This window comes from Chamaea fasciata, unplaced genomic scaffold (assembly GCF_029207755.1).
Source record: "Chamaea fasciata isolate MVZ Bird 193981 ecotype frontalis unplaced genomic scaffold, bChaFas1.0.hap1 SCAF_1282, whole genome shotgun sequence".
Classification (NCBI taxonomy): Eukaryota; Metazoa; Chordata; class Aves; order Passeriformes; family Sylviidae; genus Chamaea; species Chamaea fasciata.
This window is the reverse complement of record NW_027095367.1, coordinates 1-21,417: the sequence shown is the minus strand read 5'-3', so window position 1 is coordinate 21,417 and position 21,417 is coordinate 1. Positions and strand designations below refer to the sequence as shown.

Below are 21,417 nucleotides of genomic sequence, written 5' to 3'. Positions count from 1 at the left end.
CATTTTTTGATGTTTTAACCCCATTTTTGTTTGTTTTAACCCCATTTTTGGGTGTTTTAACCCCATTTTTTGATGTTTTAACCCCATTTTTGGGTGTTTTAACCCCATTTTGTTTGTTTTAATCCCATTTTTTGATGTTTTAACCCCATTTTTGGGTGTTTTAATCCCATTTTTGGGTGTTTTATTCCCATTTTTGGGTGTTTTAACCCCATTTTTGTTTGTTCTAACCCCATTTTCGTTTGTTCTAAGCCCATTTTTGGGTGTTTTAACCCCATTTTCGTTTGTTTTAACCCCATTTTCGTTTGTTTTAACCCCATTTTCGTTTGTTCTAACCCCATTTTCGTTTGTCCTAACCCCATTTTGGGGTTTTTCTCCCCAATTTCGCCCCCCAGCGCGCTCCGGGGGCTGCGCTCGGCCGGCCGGGAGCGCGCACGCGCGGCCGAGCTCCTGCAGGGGGCGCTGCAGCACCACGCCGAGGTGCCGCGACGGCGCCCCCTGGAGGCGCAGGAGGCGGCGGCAGCGCTGGGCGGGGCCAGGGGCGTGGCCAGAGCCCGGGGGCTGGACTACATCCTGAAGGTGGGCGGGGCTTAAATGGAATAGGAGGGGCTTGATTTTGGTGGGCGAGGCCAGAGCCAAGTATATCCTAAAGGTGGGCGGGGTTAACTTGGGTGGGGCTTAACTGGAGTGGGCGTGGTTAGGCCAAGAGGCTGAGCTCTGCCCGAAAGGTGGGCGTGGCTTTAGTGGGGTGGGTGTGGTGTGGGATTGGGACTGGACTATGTGCTAAAGAGAGGGCGGGGCTTAAAGTGGGTAGTGGGTGGGGCTTAGCTGGGGTGGGCGTGGCCAAAGCCAGGGCAGTGCAGTGTGTGATAAAGGTGGGTGTGGTCAGGGCCGGGGGGCCGGGCTGCTTCATACCGTTGGGCAGGGCCTAAAGGGGTGGGCGTGGCCAGGATGGACTAATGGCGGGCGTGGCTTAAATGGAGTGGGCGTTGCCCGGATGGGCGCGTTTACCCATGGGCGGGGCTTAAGTGGGGTGTGGTTCGGGTGTGTGTTAATCACTTCGAAAAGGGCGGAGTTAAGTGGGTGTGGACGGTGGGCGTGGCCTCGATGGGCGCGGCGCGACCACGCCCTCACCCCGCCCCCTCTCCCCTCAGCTCAACGTGGTGCAGGACAGCGCCAAAACCGAAATCCTGCAGTTTGTGAGCCGGATTTGGGGGGAAGCTGCGAATTTGGGGGGCCCTGGGGGGAGTTTGGGGCTTTCGGGGGGTCCCGGGTCGGGTTCGGGGGTTTCTGGGGGGTCTCAGAGGGTCCCCGGGTTGGGTTCGGGGGTTTCTGGGGGGTCTCAGGGGGTCCCGGGTTGGGTTTGGGGGTTTCTGGGGGGTCTCAGGGGGTCCCGGGTCGGGTTTGGGGGTTTCTGGGGGGTCTCAGGGGGTCCCCGGGTTGGGTTTGGGGGTTTCTGGGGGGTCTCAGGGGTCCCCGGGTCGGGTTTGGGGGTTTCTGGGGGGTCTCAGGGGGGTCCCGGTTGGGTTTGGGGGTTTCTGGGGGGTCTCAGGGGGTCCGGGTTGGGTTCGGGGGTTTCTGGGGGGTCTCAGGGGGTCCCGGGTTGGGTTCGGGGGTTTCTGGGGGGTCTCAGGGGGTCCCGGGTCGGGTTCGGGGGTTTCTGGGGGGTCTCAGGGGGTCCCGGGTTGGGTTTGGGGGTTTCTGGGGGGTCTCAGGGGGGTCCCGGGTTGGGTTCGGGGGTTTCTGGGGGGTCTCAGGGGTCCCCGGGTCGGGTTCGGGGGTTTCTGGGGGGTCTCAGGGGGTCCCGGGTTGGGTTTGGGGGTTTCTGGGGGTCTCAGGGGGTCCCCGGGTTGGGTTCGGGGGTTTCTGGGGGGTCTCAGGGGGTCCCGGGTTGGGTTCGGGGGTTTCTCAGAGTCCTAAAAATGGAAATTTGGGGGTTTTGGGGGGAGTTTTTGGAGGGGACTCTGAATGTCTTGAGGTTGGGGGGTCCTGGGGGTGGCTGGGAAGGTTTCGGGGGGTCCTGGGAGGATTTTGGGGGGTCCCCGGGGGGGTTCTTGGGGGGTCCCGGGGGGATCTTGGGGGGTCCTGGGGGTGTCTGGGAGCTTTTTGGGGGCCTCCAATGGAGCAGTTTTGGGGAGGTCTTTGGGGGTCTCCATATTTGGGGAGGGGGTCTGGGGGTCTCCTGGAGGGTCTGGGGGATGCCGTGGGGGTTTTGGGGGGTCCCGGGGATGCCCCTGACCCCCCCTGACCCCTCTTTTCCCCCGCCCCCCCCCAGGTGCTGGCGCTGTTGGAGGCTCAGGCGGCGTTTTTCACCCGCGGCCACCAGGGGGGCGACAGCGACCCGCGAGTACCGGGCACACCTGGGGGCGCAGGTGAGACCCCCCCCCAAAATCCCCCCCAAAGACCCCAAAAATCCCTTTGAACCCCTCAGAATAATCCCTGAACTCCTCAGGGGACCCTCAAAATCCCCCAAAACGCCCCGAAATTGCCCAAAAACACCCCAAAATTCCTTCCAAAACGCACCGAAATCCCCCCAAAACGCCCCGAAATCCCACGAAACACCCCGAAATCCCCCAAAACACCCTCAAAATCCCCCCAAAACACCCCAAAAATCCCGCGAAACACCCCGAACCCCCCCAAAACACCCCAAAATCCCGCGAAACACCCCGAAACCCCCCAAAACACCCCAAAATCCCGCGAAACACCCCAAAACCCCCCAAAACACCCCAAAACACCCCAAAATCCCCTTTAACCCCCCCAAACGCCCCAAATCCCCCTAAAACACCCCAAAACCCCCCCAAAATCCCCTTCAAACCCCCCAAATCCCCCCAAATCCCCCTAAAACAGCCCCAAACCCCCCTAATCCCCCCCAAACCCCCCAAAAATCCCCACTAAACCCCTCCCAGGGATCCCCAAATCCCCCCAAAAACCCCCGGACGGGGATTTTGGGGGGTCCCAATTTTGGGGGCGTTCCCGGGGGTTTTTTTTTTGGGGGGGGGGCGGGGGGCGTGTCCCGTTTTTGGGGTGACCCCCCCGGGGTTGTTTTTTGGGGTCCCCCAGCTGGAGCGGGGGGGAGCTGGAGGGGGCGCGGCGCCGGCGGGACCTGGAGCAGCGACATCACCTCTTGCTGCAGCAGGTGGGCGGGGCCTGGGGGGCGTGGTTAGCTCCGGGGGGGCGTGGCCTACCATGAAAGTTGTTTAAACTGTGGAGGCGTGGCATAAAAATGGAAATTAGGTCCAATAGAGGGCGGGGTTTGAATGGGTGTGGGCGATGTGGGCGGGGGTCGGCTCTGCGGGTGGGGCTGTGCGGTGGGCGCGGCTCTGCGTGATTGACAGCGCAGCAGGGGCGTGGTCATGGATGATTGACAGCTCGGTGAGTCAGGTTCAGTTTTTGATTCTTTTTTGGGGGGTTTTATTCCGTTTTTTGGGTTTTATCACAATTTGGTTTTTTTTTTTATTTCGATTTTGGGGGGTTTTATCCCAATTTTGGGTTTTGTCCCATTTTGGGGGGTTTTTATCCATTTTTGGCGGTTTTTATCCCATTTTTGGGGTTTTCATCCCAATTTTGGTGGTTTTTTCCCAATTTTGGGGGTTTTTTATCCCAATTTTGGGGTTTTTATCCCTATTCTCGGGTTTTTATCCCAATTTTGGGTTTTTGTCCCATTTTGGGGGGTTTTTATCCCGTTTTTGGCGGTTTTTTATCCCATTTTTGGGGTTTTCATCCCAATTTTGGTGGTTTTTTCCCAATTTTGGGGGTTTTTATCCCAATTTTGGGGTTTTTATCCCCTATTCTCGGGTTTTTATCCCAATTTTGGATTTTATCCCATTTTGGGGGGTTTTTATCCCTTTTGGGGGTTTTTATCCCATTTTTGGCGGTTTTTATCCCAATTTTGGGGTTTTTTTTTCCCAATTTTGGGGGTTTTTATCCCAATTTCGGGGTTTTTATCCCTATTCTCGGGTTTTTATCCCAATTTTGGGTTTTATCCCATTTTGGGGGTTTTTATCCCATTTTTGGAGTGATTCTGGGTTGATGGGTGGGGCCTGCGATGATTGACAGGTGGATTAGATTGACAGCTTGGGTTGGCTCAATTCGATTGACTGCTGAGAAAGGGGCGGGGCTTAATCCCCTTGGACCAGTGAGGGGGTGAGGGGCGTGGCCGGGGTTTGATTGACAGATGTGATCAAATAGATTGACAGCTGAGGGTGGAGCCAGTTTGATTGACAGCTCCGGGGAGGGGGCATGGCTTGGTTGGGGGGCTGTGGGCGAGGCTGATGTTGATTGGCGGCTCCCAGGACCTATCGCAGGAGGAGGTGGGCGTGGCCTCGGAGGAGGCGGGGCCTCGGGCCACGCCCATGGAGGGTTACCTGTACAAGCGAGCCAGCAACGCCTTCCGCACCTGGAGCAGGTACGTGGGGAGCCCCGGAACGCCCCGAAATCGGCCCCAAAACTCCCTGAAACACCCCGAAACAGCCCGAAATCCCCCAAAACAGCCCGAAATCCCCCAAAACAGCCCAAAATAACCCCAAAACACCCCGAAATTACCCCAAAACACCCTGAAATTACCCCAAAACACCCTGAAATTACCCCAAAACACCCCGAAATCGGCCCGAAAACTCCCTGAAACACCCCGAAACAGCCCGAAATCCCCCAAAACAGCCCAAAATAACCCCAAAACACCCCGAAATTACCCCAAAACACCCTGAAATTACCCCAAAACACCCCGAAATTACCCCAAAACAGCCCAAAATCCCCCAAAACAGCCCAAAATAACCCCAAAACACCCCAAAATCCCCCAAAACCTCCCTGAAACACCCCAAAACACCCCGAAATCAGCCTGAAAACTCCCTGAAACACCCCGAAACAGCCCAAAATTACCCCAAAACACCCCGAAATTACCCCAAAACTCCCTGAAACACCCCAAAACAGCCCGAAATTACCCCAAAAAGGCTCTAAAACACCCCAAAACAGCCCGAAATCTCCCTGCAGCCCCCCAAAATAGCCCCAAACCTCCCTAAACCTACCCCAAAACTTCCCAAACCACGCCAAAAAAAACCCCGAAACTCCCCAAAATCCCGTTTTGTTTTAGTTTATTTTATTTTTTATTTTACTTTTTTATTATTTTATTTAATTTTTTTTGTTTTAATTTATTTTTTTATTCTTTTTATTTTATTGTTTTTTAATTTTGGTTTACTTTGTTATATTTTATTTTTTTATATTTTTTTGTTTTATTTTTATTTTTATTATTTTATTTTATTTTTATTTTTATTTTTATTTTGTTTGTCCCCTTTTTCCCCAGGCGCTGGTTTTTCATCCAGAGCAACCAACTGCTGTACCTGAAACGGGCCCGGGTGGGTTTGGGGGTCCGGGGGGGGATTTTGGGGGGATTTTGGGGAATTTTGGGGGTCCCTGGCGGAATTTGGGGGATTTTAGGGGGATTTTGGGGGGATTTTGGGGGATTTGGGGGATTTTGGGAAATTTTGGGGGTCCCTGGCGGAATTTGGGGGGATTTTAGGGGGATTTTGGGGGGTTTTGGAGGATTTGGGAGGGTCTGGGGGGGGATTTTGGGGGGCTCCTGGGGGATTTGGAGGGTTTTGTTTTAGGGTTTGGGGTTTTTTGGGTCAGTTTTGGGGTTTTTGTTCTGGGATTTGGGGTTTTTGGGGCCGGATTTGGGGTTTTGTTCTCGGATTTGGGGTTTTTGTGTCAGTTTGGGGGGTTTTGTTCTGGGATTTGGGGTTTTGGGGGCTGATTTTATGGTTTTAGTGCCATTTTTAGGGCTGATTTTGTGGGTTTTTTTTAGGATTTGGGGTTTTTGTGTCAGTTTTGGGGGTTTTGTTCTGGGATTTGGGGTTTTTGGGGCCGGATTTGGGGTTTTGTTCTGGAATTTGGGGGGTTTGGGGCTGATTTTATAATTTGGGGCCGTTTTTAGGGCTGATTTTGTGGGGTGTTTTTAGGATTTGGGGTTTTTTGTGTCAGTTTGGGGGGTTTTGTTCTCGGATTTGGGGTTTTTGTGTCAGTTTGGGGGTTTTGTTCTGGGATTTGGGTTTTTGGGGCCGGATTTGGGGTTTTGTTCTGGGATTTGGGGTTTTTGGGGCCGGATTTGGGGTTTTGTTCTGGGATTTGGGGTTTTTGGGGCCGGATTTGGGGTTTTGTTCTGGGATTTGGGGTTTTGGGGGCCGGATTTGGGGTTTTGTTCTGGGATTTGGGGTTTTTGCGGCCGGATTTGGGGTTTTGTTCTGGGATTTGGGGTTTTTGGGGCTGATTTTATGATCTGAGGCCGTTTTTAGGGCTGATTTTGTGGGGTTTTTTTAGGATTTGGGGCGTTTTCGGGGTTGTTTTGACGGCAGATTTTGGGGGCTCGGGCCGTCGGGGGGTTCAGGGTTTTCGGGGAGCCCTGGGGGTGAGATTTCGGGGTCCCCCCAGGACCCCCCCACGGTGGTGGTGGAGGACCTGAGGCTCTGCACCGTCAAACCCTGCCCCGACCTCGAGCGACGCTTCTGCTTCGAGGTCGTCTCCCCCTCCAAGTGAGACCCCAAAAACCCCCGAGGGGACCCCCCCCCCCCCCAAAAAAAAAAACCCCCAAAATTTCCGGAGAAAACCCCGAATTTTGGGGGAAATTCGGAATCCTGAGGGGTGGGCCCCGGAAAAAATCCCGATTCCGAAAGGTGGAGGGTTCCAAACCCACCAGAAAAAAACCCAATAAACCCCGAATTTCCCCCCCAAAAAAACCCCAAATCCCCCCGGGGGACCCCCAAATCCCACTCGGGGACCCCCAAAAATTGTGAGAGAACCCCAAAATTCTGGGAAAGGGACCCCCAAAATCTCCAAATCCCCAAGCCCAGGGAGCTCCAAACATCCCCGGGGATCCCCAAATCCCCCCCAAAAAACCCCAAATCTTCCCCCAAAAACCCCAAATCTCTCCCAAAACCTCCAAATTTCCCCCCAAAAAACCCTAATTTTCCTCCCAAAGAAACTCCAAATCCCCCTGGGGACTCCAAACCTCCCGGGGAGCCCAAAAATCCCCAAATCTCCCCCAAAAACCCCAAATCTCCCCCCAAAAAACCCCAAATTCCCCCTCAAAACCCCAAATCTCCCCCCAAACCCCCAAATTCCCCCAAAAACCCCCAATCTCCCCCAAAAACCCCCAAATCCCCCCCCAAAACCCCAAATCCCCCCCAAAAACCCCCAAATTTCCCCCAAAAATCCCCCAACTCCCCCAACAATCCCCAAATCCCCCCCCCAAAACCCCAAATCCCCCCCAAAAACCCCCAAATCCCCCCTCAAAACCCCAAATCTCCCCCCAAACCCCCAAATCCCCCCCCAAAACCCCAAATCCCCCCCAAAACCCCCAATCTCCACCAAACCCCCAATCTCCCCCCAAAATCCCCAAATCACCCCCAAAAATCCCCACAATCTCCCCCCAAAAATCCACCAAATCCCCCTCAAAACCCCAAATCTCCCCCCAAAAATCCCCAAATCCCCCCCCAAACCCCCAATCTCCCCCCAAAAATCCCCAAATCTCCCCAAAAATCCCCAAATTTCCCCCAAAAATCCCCAAATCTCCCCCCAAAAATCCCCAAATCTCCCCCCAAACCCCCAAATCTCCCCCAAAAATCCCCAAATCTCCCCCAAAAACCCCCAAATCTCCACCAAAACCCCCAAATCTCCCCCAAAAATCCCCAAATCTCCCCCCAAACCCCCAAATCTCCCCCCCAAAAATCCCCAAATCTCCCCCCAAACCCCCCAAATCTCCCCCAAAAATCCCCAAATCTCCACCAAAACCCCCCAAATCTCCCCCAAAAATCCCCAAATCTCCCCCAAAAAATCCCCAAATCCCCCCCCAAACCCCCAATCTCCCCCCAAAAATCCCAAATCTCCCCCAAAAATCCCCAAATCTCCCCCCAAACCCCCAAATCTCCCCCAAAAATCCCCAAATCTCCCCAAAAATCCCCAAATTTCCCCCCAAAAATCCCCAAATCTCCCCCCAAAAATCCCCAAATCTCCCCCCAAACCCCCAAATTTCCCCCAAAAATCCCCAAATCTCCCCCCAAACCCCCAAATTTCCCCCAAAAATCCCCAAATCTCCCCCCAAACCCCCAAATCTCCCCCAAAAATCCCCAAATCTCCCCCAAAAATCCCCAAATCTCCCCCCAAACCCCCAAATCTCCCCCAAAAATCCCCAAATCTCCCCCAAAAATCCCCAAATCTCCCCCCAAACCCCCAAATCTCCCCTGGGGGTCCCCAACCCCTCCGGGGACCCCCCAGTGCATCTCTCGCCCCCAGGTCGTGTGTCCTGCAGGCGGACTCGGGCGGGGGGCAGCGGCGGTGGCTCAGCGCCGTCCAGAGCGGCATCGCCAGCGCCTACGGCCAGAGCCCCCCCGAGCCCCCCCCGGGCCAGGTGGGTGCCCCGAAAACGCCCCCAGAACCGTCCCGAAAATATCCCCAAAATACCCCAAAAATCCACCCGAAAATATCCCCAAAATATCCCAAAAATCCACCCGAAAATATCCCCAAAATATCCCAAAAATCCGTCCCTAAATATCCCCAAAATATACCAAAAATTCGTCCCTAAATATCCCCAAAATACCCCCAGAAAAACGATCACAAATCCCTCAAATCACCCAAATTCCCCCCAAATCCCTCCAAAACGATCCCAAATCCCCCCCAAATCACCCAAATCCCCCCCCGAAACCTCCCCAAAAACGATCCCAAATCCCCCAAATCCCCCAATTCCCCAAAATCTCCCAAAACCTCCCCCAGAACGGTCCCAAATCCCCCAAAAAATCCCCCCAAATCCCCCAAATCCCCCCAAAATCTCCCAAATCCCCCAAAATGATCCCAAATCCCCCCAAAATCCCCCCAAAATCCCCCAAATCCCCCCAAATCCCCCAAATCCCCCCAAAACCTCCCCAAAACGATCCCAAATCCCCCCAGAACGATCCCAAATCCCCCCAAATCCCCCCTAAAACGATCCCAACCCCCCCCCCCCCGATTGTTTCCTGTCCCCCCGCAGCCCCCCGAGCGCTCGTGGTCGCTGTCGGGGTCCCCCCCGGGCCCCCCCCCGGTGCTGGGGGCGGTTTTGGGGCTGGAGGGGAACGGGACGTGCTGCGACTGCCGGGAGCCCCGGCCCGAGTGGGCCAGCGTCAACCTGGGCATCACCCTGTGCATCCAGTGCTCGGGCATCCACAGGTGGGGCCCCCCAAACCCGCCCCTGAACCCCCAAATATTCCTGGAATAAAAAAATCCCCGAAAAAAATCCCATAAAGATCCAAAAAACCCCATAAAAATCACATCAAAATCAAAAAAATCCCATTAAAATCAAAAAAAATCCATTAAAGTCCCGTTATTGGGCAGACAAAGCTCACCCTGTACAGCCAGTGCTGGGGCATCCACAGGTGGGGCCCCCCAAACCCGCCCCTGAACCCCCAAATATTCCTGGAATAAAAAAATCCCCGAAAAAATCCAATAAAGATCCAAAAAACCCCCATAAAAATCACATCAAAATCCAAAAAATCCCATTAAAATCAAAAAAATCCCATTAAAATCAAAAAAATCCCATTAAAATCCCATTAAAATCCCAAATGTGGCCTCGCCCCGTGCAGCCAGTGCTGGGGCATCCCCAGGTGGGGCACCCCAAAAACCCCCAAATTGTCCTTGGAATAACAATTTCCCCCCTATTAAAAAAAAAAAAAATATTCCATGAAAACCCCCAAAACTCCGCCCCTCAAAACCCCCCAAAAATTCCCCAGAAAAAGACCAAAAACTCCCCAGAAAAACGATGAAAAAAAAACCCCAAAAAAACCCAAAAAATTCTATAAAAATGGCAAAAACCCCCAGAAAACCGAAAAAAAAAACCCCCAAACCCCAAAAATTCCGTAAAAAGACCAAAAACCCCCAAAAGAGCGACGAAAAAAACCCCAAAAGATTCTATAAAAATGCCGAAAATCCCCCCGAAAAGCGAAAAAAAACCCCAAAATTCCGTAAAAAGATCAAAACCCCCCCAAAAAAACCCCCCAAAAAACCCCAAAAAACGACAAAAAATACCCCAAACCCCCCCAAAAATTCCATAAAAACGCCAAAAATCCCCCCAAAAAAGCGAAAAAAACCCCCCAAAACTCCGTAAAAAGATCAAGAAAATCCCCCCAAAACCCCCAAAAAACGACAAAAAAAACCCCCCAAAAAAACCCCAAAAAAAACCCCAAAACCCCAAAAAACGACGAAAAAAAAACCCCAAAAAACCCAAAAAACCCCAAAAAAACCAAAAAACGATGAAAAAAAAAAACCAAAAAAACCCAAAAAACCCCAAAAACCCCAAAAAACCCCAAAAAACGATGACAAAAAAACCCCAAAAAACCCCCAAAACGACGAAAGAAAACCCAAAAAAACCCCAAAACCCCCAAAAAACCCCAAAAAACGATGACAAAAAACCCCAAAAAACCCCAAAAACCCCAAAAAACGATGAAAAAAAACCCAAAAAACCCCAAAACCCCCCAAAAAACGACGAAAAAAACCCCCAAAAAACCCCAGAAACGATGAAAAAAAAAAACCAAAAAACCCCAAAAACCCCAAAAAACGATGACAAAAAAACCCCCAAAAAACCCCAAAAACCCCAAAAAAAAACCCAAAAACGACAAAAAAAACCCCCAAAAAACCCAAAAAACCCCAAAAAACCCCCAAAACGAAAAAAAAACCCCAAAAAAACCCAAAAACCCCAAAAAAACCCAAAAAACGATGAAAAAAAAACCAAAAAACCCCCAAAACCCCAAAAAAGATGACAAAAAAAACCCAAAAAACTCCAAAAACCCCAAAAAACGATGACAAAAAAACCCCCAAAAAACCCCAAAAACCCCAAAAAAACCCCAAAAACGACAAAAAAAACCCCAAAAAACCCCAAAAACCCCAAAAACTGACGACAAAACCCCCCAAATGCCCCCCAAGCCTTTCCCGGCCCCGGGCGGGTTTTGGGGTCCCCCCTGAGCCCCCCGAACCCCGCAGGAGTCTCGGGGTTCATTTCTCCAAGGTTCGTTCGCTCACCCTCGACTCCTGGTGGGAGCTACTGGGAGCTACTGGGAGCTACTGGGAGGGGCTTTGGGGGGGGATTTGGGGGGATTTTGGGGGATTTTGGGGGATTTTGGGGGGTTCTGTGGGGTTTGGGGGGGGGCAGGGGGGATTTTGGGGAGTTTTGGGGGGTTTTGGGGGGGATTTTGGGGGCTCAGGGGGGATTGTGGGGGAATTTGGGGAGATTTTGGGGGGTCCTGAGGGGTTTTGGGGGGATTTGGGGGTTTTTTGGGAGGTCCCTTGGGGGATTTGGGGGGATTTTGGGGATTTTGGGGGGGTCCTGTGGGGTTTGGGGGGGGCCCTTGGGGGATTTTGGGGAGTTTTGGGGGGTCTCAGGGGGGATTTTGGGGGGATTTGGGGAGGTCCTGAGGGGTTTTGGTTGGTCTGGGGGGATTGTGGGGGAATTTGGGGAGATTTTGGGGGGTCCTGAGGGGTTTTGGGGGGATTTTGGGTGGGTTTGGGGGTCTCAGGGGATCCCAGGGTGGGTTTGGGGGTCCCGTTGGTTTTGGGGTGACATTTTGGGGTCCCGTTGGTTTTGGGGTGACATTTTGGGGTCCTGTTGGTTTTTGGGGTGACATTTTGGGGTCCTGTTGGTTTTGGGGTGACATTTTGGGGTCCCGGGGTTTTTGGGGTGACATTTTGGGGTCCCGGGGTTTTGGGGTGACATTTTGGGGTCCTGTTGGTTTTGGGGTGACATTTTGGGGTCCCGGGGTTTTTGGGGTGACATTTTGGGGTCCCGGGGGGTTTTGGGGTGACATTTTGGGGTCCCGGGGGGTTTTGGGGGTGACATTTTGGGGTCCCGGGGGGTTTTGGGGGTGACATTTTGGGGTCCCGGGGGTTTTTGGGGTGACATTTTGGGGTCCTGTTGGTTTTGGGGTGACATTTTGGGGTCCCGGGGGTTTTTGGGGTGACATTTTGGGGTCCTGTTGGTTTTTGGGGTGACATTTTGGGGTCCCGGGGTTTTTGGGGTGACATTTTGGGGTCCCGTTGGTTTTGGGGTGACATTTTGGGGTCCCGGGGGGTTTTGGGGTGACATTTTGGGGTCCCCAGGGTTTTTGGGGTGACATTTTGGGGTCCCGGGGTTTTTGGGGTGACATTTTGGGGTCCCGTTGGTTTTGGGGTGACATTTTGGGGTCCTGTTGGTTTTGGGGTGACATTTTGGGGTCCCGGGGGGTTTTGGGGGTGACATTTTGGGGTCCCGGGGGGTTTTTGGGGTGACATTTTGGGGTCCCCAGGGTTTTTGGGGTGACATTTTGGGGTCCCGGGGGGTTTTGGGGTGACATTTTGGGGTCCTGTTGGTTTTTGGGGTGACATTTTGGGGTCCTGTTGGTTTTTGGGGTGACATTTTGGGGTCCCGTTGGTTTTGGGGTGACATTTTGGGGTCCCGGGGTTTTTGGGGTGACATTTTGGGGTCCCGTTGGTTTTGGGGTGACATTTTGGGGTCCCGTTGGTTTTGGGGTGACATTTTGGGGTCCCGGGGGGTTTTGGGGTGACATTTTGGGGTCCTGTTGGTTTTGGGGTGACATTTTGGGGTCCCCGGGGTTTTTGGGGTGACATTTTGGGGTCCCGTTGGTTTTGGGGTGACATTTTGGGGTCCCGTTGGTTTTTGGGGTGACATTTTGGGGTCCCCCCCAGCTGATGTGCGCCCTGGGGAACCGGGCGCTGAACGGGATCTACGAGGCGCGGGTGGAGGAGATGGGGGTGAAGAGACCCCCGCCGGGCTGCTCGCGGTGAGACCCCCAAAAAGGGGACCCCAAAACCCCAAAGGGGACCCCAAAAAACCGAAGGGACCCCAAAAACCCCAAAGGGACCCTAAAACCCCTCAGGACCCCCCAAAATCTCCCCCAGGAGCCGCCAAAATCCCCCCCAGGACCCCCCAAACCCCCTCCAGGACCCCCCAAACCCCCCCGGGACCCCCCAAAATCCTCCCAGGACCCCCCAAACCCCCCCAGGACCCCCCAAAATCCCCCCGGGACCCCCCAAAATCCTCCCAGGACCCCCCAAACCCCCCCAGGACCCCCCAAAATCCCCCCGGGACCCCCCAAAATCCTCCCAGGACCCCCCAAACCCCCCCAGGGACCCCCCAAAATCCCCCCGGGACCCCCCAAAATCCTCCCAGGACCCCCCAAACCTCCCCAGGACCCCCCAAAATCCCCCCCAGGACCCCCCAAAATCCCCCCCAGGCCCCCCCAGGACCCCCGATGTCCCCCCAGGGCCCAGCGCGAGGGTTGGATCCGCGCCAAGTACGTGGAGAAGAAATTCCTGCGGGGCGTGCCCGGCCACGCCCCCCGGCCACGCCCCTCGCGCCAGGGACACGCCCCCCGGTCGGACCCCGCCCCTCGGGCCGGCCCCAATGCAGGTGAGGTGTGGGGGGGGAAAGGGCGTGGTTTGATGTGAAGTGGGTGGGGTTTGTTTTAAAGGGGCAGGGCCTGGTGGGAAAGGGCTGGGTGGGGCTTGATTTAGAAGGGGTGGGGCTTGTGGAGGGGGAGTGGCTTGGTGTGAAGGGTTTGGCGTGAATGGGGCGTGGTTGTGCGTAAAGGGGAGGGGCGTAAGAAAATGTATTGTTTGCATGAAGGGGCGGGGCTTGATGTGAAACAGGTTGTATAAAAGGGGCAGGGCTTGTTTTAAAGAGGCGTGGTCTGGTGGAAAGAGGCGTGTCTGGGTGTGAAGGGGTGGGGCTTTGTACAAAAGGGAGGGGCTTAATTGAGCGGGTGGAATTTCCATTGTTAATTAGCGATTAATAATTTGGGTGTGGTTTAGGGGCGTGGCTTGCACTGGGGCGTAGCTTTTGCAGGAGCGTGGGTTTTGATAGGCTGGTTCATGAGTTGTGGGCGTGGCTCAACCAAGGGGTGGGGCTTGCACCTTGGTGGGTGGAGCTTAATTGCCAGCATGACCTCCTGCTGGTGGGCGTGGCTTGTGACCCAACCACCTCCCAGCCACTCTCTGTTGGGCGCTGGCCACCATGTTGGTGGGCGTGTCTTTCTTGGGGATGGGCGTGCCCCGAAGCTCCGCCCCCAGAGCTGTGTGACTCTGAGATCACACCCCGGGGTTGTGGGCGTGTCCTCCAGTGGTTGGGCGTGTCTTATCAGCCAACCGCTTCCCCACCACTCTTATCACGGGGGTGGCCGCCATGATGGTGGGCTCGTCTTCCTTGGAGATGGGCGTGCCTTTCACCAAATGGGCGTGTCCTTAAGCCCAGCCCCCAGAGCCACGTGACCCGGTGGGCGCACCCTGGGCTTGTGGGCGTGTCCTGCAGCGGGTGGGTGTGGCTTACAACACAACCCGCTCCCTGCATCTCTTTGCTGGGGGTGGCCGCCATGACGGTGGGCGCGTCTCACACCGAGCGGGCGTGTCCCGAAGCTCCGCCCCCAGAGCCCTGTGACCCCGAGGGCGCCCCCTGCCTGCACCCCGGCGCTCTGCTCTTCTGGGCCGCCCGGCGGCGCCGCTTGCCCACCATGGCCGACGCCCTGGCCCACGGCGCCGACCCCGGCTGGGTCAACTCCGCCGAGAGCAACCGCACCCCGCTGCTGGAGGCCGTGGCCGTGGTAAACTGGGGGCCGCGGGGAGGGTGGCCTCGGGTTCGGGGGGGGGGTCCCTAAATTTGTCCCCCTCCCCTTTTTTTTTTCCCCCCGAGAATTCCCTGCTGGCCTGCGAGTTCCTGCTGCAGAACGGAGCCAGCGTCAACCAGAGCGACAGCCAGGGCCGGGGCCCGCTGCACCACGCCATCATGCTGGGCCACACTGGGTGAGCACTGGGAGGGGACTGGGAGCGACTGGGAGCAACTGGGAGAGACTGGGAGGGAACTGGGAGGGGACTGGGAGAAACTGGGAGGGGACTGGGAGGGATTGGGATGGACTGGGATGGACTGGGAAGGGAGTGGGAGGGTCTGGGAGGGGACTGGGAGCAACTGGGACGAACTGGGAGCAACTGGGAGGGGACTGGGATGGACTGGGAGTGACTCAGAGTGACTGGGAGGGCCTGGGAGTGGACTGGAACGGACTGGGAGTGACTGGGATGGACTGCGAGGGGACTGGGAGAAACTGGGAGCAACTGGGAGGGACTTGGAGGGGACTGGGAGGGGACTGGGAGGTTCTGGGATGGACTGGGAGGGACTGGGATGGATTGGGAGGGACTGGGATGGACTGGGAGGTTCTGGGATGGACTGGGAGGTTCTGGGATGGACTGGGAGGGACTGGGATGGACTGGGAGGGACTGGGATGGATTGGGAGGGACTGGGATGGACTGGGAGGTGCTGGGATGGACTGAGAGGGGACTGGGATGGACTGGGATGGACTGGGAGGGACTGGGATGGACTGGGATGGACTGGGATGGACTGCGATGGACTGCGATGGACTGGGATGGACTGGGATGGACTGGGAGGTTCTGGGATGGACTGGGAGGGACTGGGATGGACTGCGATGGACTGGGATGGACTGGGATGGACTGGGATGGACTGGGAGGTTCTGGGATGGACTGCGATGGACTGGGAGGTTCTGGGATGGACTGCGATGGACTGGGAGGGACTGGGATGGACTGGGATGGACTGGGATGGACTGGGAAGAAGGCCCTGAGGTCACCGCCATTGGGTGAATGGCGGCGGTTGTCCCCCCTAAAGCGGCTGTGGGCGGAGCTAAGCAGGGTCTGCCCTGCTCAGGGCGTGGATGGGTGACCCGAACGGCTTTATTTGAAGGGGGTTCGCTCGCACAGGGCTTTTTGGGAGCGGTTTATTTCATTTCGGGGGTCCTGGGTTTTTTAGGGGTCTCTGTTTCCCCTTTTCGGGGGGTCCCTGTTCCAGTTTTGGGGTGTTGCTGGTTGGGGGCAGCACCTAAATCCCTTTGGGGGGGGGGGGAGTCGCTGTTCCCTTGGGCCGCACCTCTTCCCTTTAGGGCGTTTCTCTTCCAGTATTGGGGGTCCCTATTCCCTTGGGGGGTCCCTATCCCATTTTTGGGAGTCTATCCCATTTTTGGGACCCCATTCCATTTTTTGGGGACCCCATTCCATTTTTGGGGGACCCCATTCCATTTTTGGGGTCCCTATCCCATTTTTGGGGGACCTTATCCCATTTTTGGGACCCCATTCCATTTTCGGGACCCTATCCCATTTTCGGGACCCCATTCCATTTTTGGGGACCCCATTCCATTTTTTGGGGACCCCATTCCATTTCTGGGGGACCCCATTCCATTTTTGGGGTCCCTTATCCCATTTTCGGGACCCTATCCCATTTTTGGGGGTCCCCATTTCATTTTTGGGGGACCTTATCCCATTTTTGGGGGACCCCATTCCATTTTTGGGGTCCCTATCCCGTTTTTGGGACCCTATCCCATTTTTGGGAGTCTCTATTCCGTTTCTGAGAATCCCTACTCCATTCTTGGCATCCCTTTCCCCTTCCGACAGTCCCAATCCCATTTCTGGGTGTCCCTCCTCCCTTGGGGGGACCCTTTTCCCTTTTCGGGGGGTTCAAAACCCCCCCAAAAATCTCCTTTTTTTGGGGGGGAGGGGGGGGCATCCCCAGCACAGTTTTCCCCACTGGAAGCTAAGCAGGCCCCACCTCGGTCAGCACCTGGATGGGTGACCCCAACCTCACGCCATCCCTTCAAATCCCCGCGTCCCCCCTGACCCCAAAAAACGTCCCCGAAAAACGTCCCCTGGGTGGGGGAGGGCTGTGTCCCCCCCTCCCCCTGTCCCCAACCCGCAGCCTGGCCTGCCTGTTCCTGAAGCGGGGCGCCGACCTCAACGCGGTGGACGCCGACGGGAGAGACCCCCTGACCATCGCCATGGACTTGGCCAACGCCGACATCGTCACCCTGTGAGACCCCCGGGGGGGCGCCCTTGGGTGCCGGGGGGAGGGGCCGGAGGAGGACGGGGGGGACACCCCAAACCTGACCCCCCTCCCCCCAAATTCTGTCCCCCACCCACTCCAGGCTGCGATTGGCCAAGATGAGAGAGCTGGAGGTGGCCCAGGGACAGAGCGGTGAGTTGGGGGGTCCCGGGATTTTGGGGGGTCCTGGGATTTGGGGGGTCCTGGGATTTGGGGGCTCCTAGGATTTTGGGGGGGCTCTGGGATTTTGGGGGCTCTGGGATTTGGGGGGGCTCTGGGATTTTGGGGGGTCCTGGGATTTGGGGGGGCTCTGGGATTTTGGGGGGGGATCTGTGGGAATTTTGGGATGGAATCCCTGAATTTTTGGGATGGAATCTCTGGATTTTGGCGTGAAATTCCTGGATTTTGGTGGGGATCCTTGGACTTAAAGGGTCCCCTTGGGAATTCTGGGGGGGATCCCTGGATTTGGGAGGGTTCCCCTGGGAATTTTGGGGTGGAATCTCTGGATTTCGGGGTAGAATTGCTGGGTTTGGGGTGAAATTCCCGGATTTTGGGTGGAATTCCTGGATTTCGGGGTGCAATTCCTGGATTTTGGGTGGAATTCCTGGATTTCGGAGTGCAATTCCTGGATTTGGGGTGGAATTCCTGGATTTCGGGGTGCAATTCCTGGATTTCGGGGTGAAATTCCCGGATTTTGGGGTGCAATCCCTGGATTTCGGGATGTACTCCTGGATTCCGGGCTGGAATCTCCGGCTTTGGGGCGCACCCCTGGATCTGGGGGTCCCAACTTTGGGGTCCCTCCCCCCAGGTGACGACACCTACCTCGACATCTTCCGCGACATCTCCCTGATGGCCTCGGACCACCCCGAGAAACTGGCCCGGGCCCCGCCCCCCAAACACTCCACCCTTTAGCCACGCCCCCAAGGCAAAAGACACGCCCCCTCTTGGGGCAGCAGCCAATGGAATAAAGGCTCGGCTTGACCTCGGCGTGACCTTTGCCAAAATTTCCTTTTTTGGGGGGTGGGTGGGGGGGTGATCTGGAACCGAGCCCTGGAAATGACCCCGCCCCTAAACTGGGGGACCCCCAAAGGAGTGACCTAGAACCGACCCCGCCCCCAAATTCTGATCCCCAAAATTCTGATCTAGAACCGACCCCTCAAATCTCGACCCCAAAGTTCGTGACCTAGAACCGACCCCCCAAAAAAGTTCTGATCTAGAACCGACCCCTCAATGTTTGACCCCCCAAAACTGGGGGGGAATCGGGGACCTAGAACCGACCCCCCCCCCAAAATCGGTGACCTAGAACCGCCCCCCCAAATCGTGACCCCCCAAAATCGGCGACCCCCCCCAATGTGTGACCTAGAACCGACCCCCCCCAAATTCTCATCCCCCAAATTTTGATCTAGAACCGACCCCCCCCAAGTTCTGATCTAGAACCGACCCCTCAAATCGGTGACCCCCAAAATCGGCGACCCCCAAATGTGTGACCTAGAACCGACCCCCCCGGGTCATTTTTGGGGTCCCCCTCCCTCCATTGGGGTGTCTAGGGCCGCCCGTCAAAGGGGAGATTTTGGGGGGCGCCGGGGGGGCGCGGGGGGCACGGTGAGGATGAGGAGGGTGCTGGCGGTGAGGAAGGCTCCGGCCACCACGAAGGAGAGGCCGAAGTCGCCGGTGACGTCACGGAGCCACCCTGGGGGGGGGGAGGGGAAACGGGGGAGGGGGAGGGTTGGGATTGAGGGTCTGGAACAAACCCCGCCCCCCCAAAATAAATGAGCGCGAGGGTGGGGAGGGGTCGGGGAACTCAGCTGGGACCCCCCGAATCCCCCCGAGATTCACCCCCGGATCCCTCCTAAAGACCCCGGGTCACCCCCAAATGTCCCCAAATTCACCCCCGAATCCCCCCAAATCACCCCAAAATTCCCCCAAATCCCCCCAAACTCCCCCAAACCCCCCCAAATCCCCCCCAAACTCCCCCAAATCCCCCCAAACTCCCCCAAATCCCCCCCAAATCCTCCCAAACTCCCCCAAATCCTCCCCAAATCCTCCCAAAATCCTCCCCAAATCCCGCAAATCCCCCCCAAATCCCCCCAAATCCCCCCCAAATCCTCCCCAAATCCCCCCCAAACTCCCCCAAATCCCCCCAAATCCTCCCCAAATCCCCCCAAATCCTCCCCAAATCCTCCCAAAATCCTCCCCAAATCCCGCAAATCCCCCCCAAACTCCCCCAAATCCCCCCCAAATCCCCCCAAACCCCCCCAAATCCCCCCAAATCCCCCCCAAATCCCCCCCAAATCCTCCCCAAATCCTCCCCAAATCCCCCCAAATCCTCCCAAATCCCCCCCAAACCCCCCCAGCCCCCCACCCACCCCCGCTCCGTACCGGCCAGCGGCGGCCCCAGCAGTGACCCCACGCTCTCCACCATCTGCATGAGGCCCAGGGCCAGGCCCTCGCGGCCGGCGCCCACCACCTGGGCCACGCCGGCGAACTGCAGCGGCGCCACGGCCCCGGCGCAGAGCCCGAAGGCGGCCCAGAGCGTCCCCAGGGCGGCCAAACCCCGGCCCAGGGGCAGCAGCATGGCGGCGGCGGCGGTCAGCGCGGCCCCAAAGCGCCAGGTGGGCGGTCAGGGCGGCGCCGGGCCGGGCGGCCAGGCAGCCGGACAGCAGGCGGCCCGAGCCGTCGGCCGCGGCCGTGACGGCCGTCAGCAGGCCGGCGGCGCCGGGGCCGTGGCCCAGCTCCAGGGCGCGGGCCGCGCCGTGCACGAAGGGGACGTAGTAGCCGGCGTCCAGCAGGGCGAAGGCGGCGGCGTAGCGGAGGAAGGGTCGGTGCCGGAGGAGGCGGCGGAGGCCCAGGGGGGTGGCAGGAGGTTCTGGAGGAGGTTCTGGAGGAGGTTCTGGAGGAGGTTCTGGAGGAGGTTCTGGAGGTCCTGGGGGTCCTGGAGGAGGTTCTGGAGGTCCTGGGGGTCCTGGAGAAGGTTCTGGAGGTCCTGGAGGTTCTGGAGGGTCCAGAGGAGCTCGGGGTGGGCGGTGCTGGAAGAGGTGGGGGAGGCCCAGGTGGGTCGGAGGAGGTTCTGGAGGTTCTGGAGGAGGTTCTGGAGGTCCTGGGGGTCCTGGAGGAGGTTCTGGAGGTCCTGGAGGTTCTGGAGGGTCCAGAGGAGCTCGGGGTGGGCGGTGCTGGAAGAGGTGGGGGAGGCCCAGGTGGGTCGGAGGACGTTCTGGAGGTTCTGGAGGAGGTTCTGGAGGTCCTGGAGGTTTCGGAGGGTCCAGAGGAGCTCGGGGTGGGTGGTGCTGGAAGAGGTGGGGGAGGCCCAGGTGGGTCGGAGAAGGTTCTGGAGGTTCTGGAGGAGGTTCTGGAGGTCCTGGAGGTTCTGGAGGGTCCAGAGGAGGTCGGGGGTGGGCGGTGCTGGAAGATGTGGGGGAGGCCCAGGTAGGTCGGAGGAGGTTCTGGAGGTTCTGGAGAAGGTTCTGACGGTCTTGGTGGTTCTGGAGAAGGTTCTGGAGGAGGTCCTGGAGGTTCTGCAGGAGCTTGGGGTGGGCGGTGCTGGAGGAACCAAGTTAGGGTTGGGGGGTTCTTCAAAGGTCCTGGAGGTCCTGGAGGTTCTGGAGAAGGTTCTGGAGGTCCTGGAGGTTCTGGAGAAGGTTCTGGAGGTCCTGGAAGTTCTGGAGGAGTTTCTGGAGGTCCTGGAGGTCCTGGAGGGGCTCGGGGTGGGCGGTGCTGGAAGAGGTGGGGGAGGCCGAGGGGGGTCGCAGGAGGGTCTGGAGGAGGGTCTGGAGGTTCTGGAGAAGGTTCTGGAGGTCCTGGGGGTTCTGCAGGAGCTTGGGGTGGGCGGTGCTGGAGGAACCAAGTTAGGGTCGGGGGGTTCTTCAAAGGTTCTGGAAGTTCTGGTGGGTCTGGAGGTTCTGGAGGAGCTCGTGGTGGGGGCAGGAGGAGCTGGGTTAGGTGTGGACAATTCTCCAGAGGTTCTGGAGGTCCTGGAGGAGGTCCTGGTGGTTCTGGTGGTTCTGGAGAAGGGTCTGGAAGTCCTGGAGGAGGTTCTGGAGGTCCTGGAGAAGGTCCTGGAGGTTCTGTGGGCTCCGTCTCAGCCCTGGGCGGCCTCAGCAGGGCCCCGGCGGCCACCATGTGCAGGGACACGGCGGCCAGCAGCAGCAGCGCCCCGCGCCAGCCGAACGCGTCCAGGGCCAGCGGCACCAGCGGGGACAACGCCGGGCCGGACACGGCGGCCCCGGACACGGCCAGGCCGGTGGCCAGAGCCCGGCGCCGCGGGAACCAGCGCGACACGGCGGCCAGCGAGGGCGTGAAGGCCAAGGACCAGCCCAGACCTGCGGGGAGCCGAGATTTGGGGTCACTCGGGTCACTCCGGGGGTCACTCGGGGGAAGAGGTCACTCGGGGGTCGGGGTCACTCTATGGGGTCACTCGGGGGTCTGGGTCATCCTATGACTCTCCCCCATTATCCTCCAGACTCACCCAGGCCCTCCCAGTTCATCCCAGTCCCCCCCCAGTCCCCCCCAGTCCCCCCAGTTCCCCCCAGTCCCCCCAGTCCCCCCCAGTC

The 21,417-nt window shown here is 57.3% G+C and overlaps 2 protein-coding genes across 2 annotated transcripts; one reads left to right on the top strand and one right to left on the bottom strand.

Moving 5' to 3' along the window:
* Nucleotides 1-142: 142 nt before the first annotated feature.
* Nucleotides 143-17,862, top strand: LOC136284708 (arf-GAP with coiled-coil, ANK repeat and PH domain-containing protein 1-like; the record flags this gene model as incomplete). Its single annotated transcript, XM_066175078.1, is given in 18 exon segments — nucleotides 143-576; nucleotides 1,152-1,196; nucleotides 2,273-2,320; nucleotides 2,322-2,376; nucleotides 3,066-3,133; nucleotides 4,290-4,402; nucleotides 5,294-5,345; nucleotides 6,418-6,518; nucleotides 8,278-8,392; nucleotides 9,008-9,183; nucleotides 10,990-11,056; nucleotides 12,688-12,782; nucleotides 13,266-13,411; nucleotides 14,413-14,597; nucleotides 14,687-14,796; nucleotides 16,748-16,858; nucleotides 16,974-17,023; nucleotides 17,679-17,862. Coding segments are annotated over 18 exon segments (2,075 nt in total), but the record flags the coding sequence as incomplete, so codon positions are not given.
* A 487-nt stretch (nucleotides 17,863-18,349) lies between these two features.
* LOC136284706 (monocarboxylate transporter 13-like) lies at nucleotides 18,350-21,233 on the bottom strand (the record flags this gene model as incomplete). The annotated part of the gene is given in 4 exon segments (XM_066175077.1): nucleotides 18,350-18,560; nucleotides 19,250-19,469; nucleotides 19,471-19,717; nucleotides 20,910-21,233. Coding segments are annotated over 4 exon segments (925 nt in total), but the record flags the coding sequence as incomplete, so codon positions are not given.
* Nucleotides 21,234-21,417: the final 184 nt, after the last annotated feature.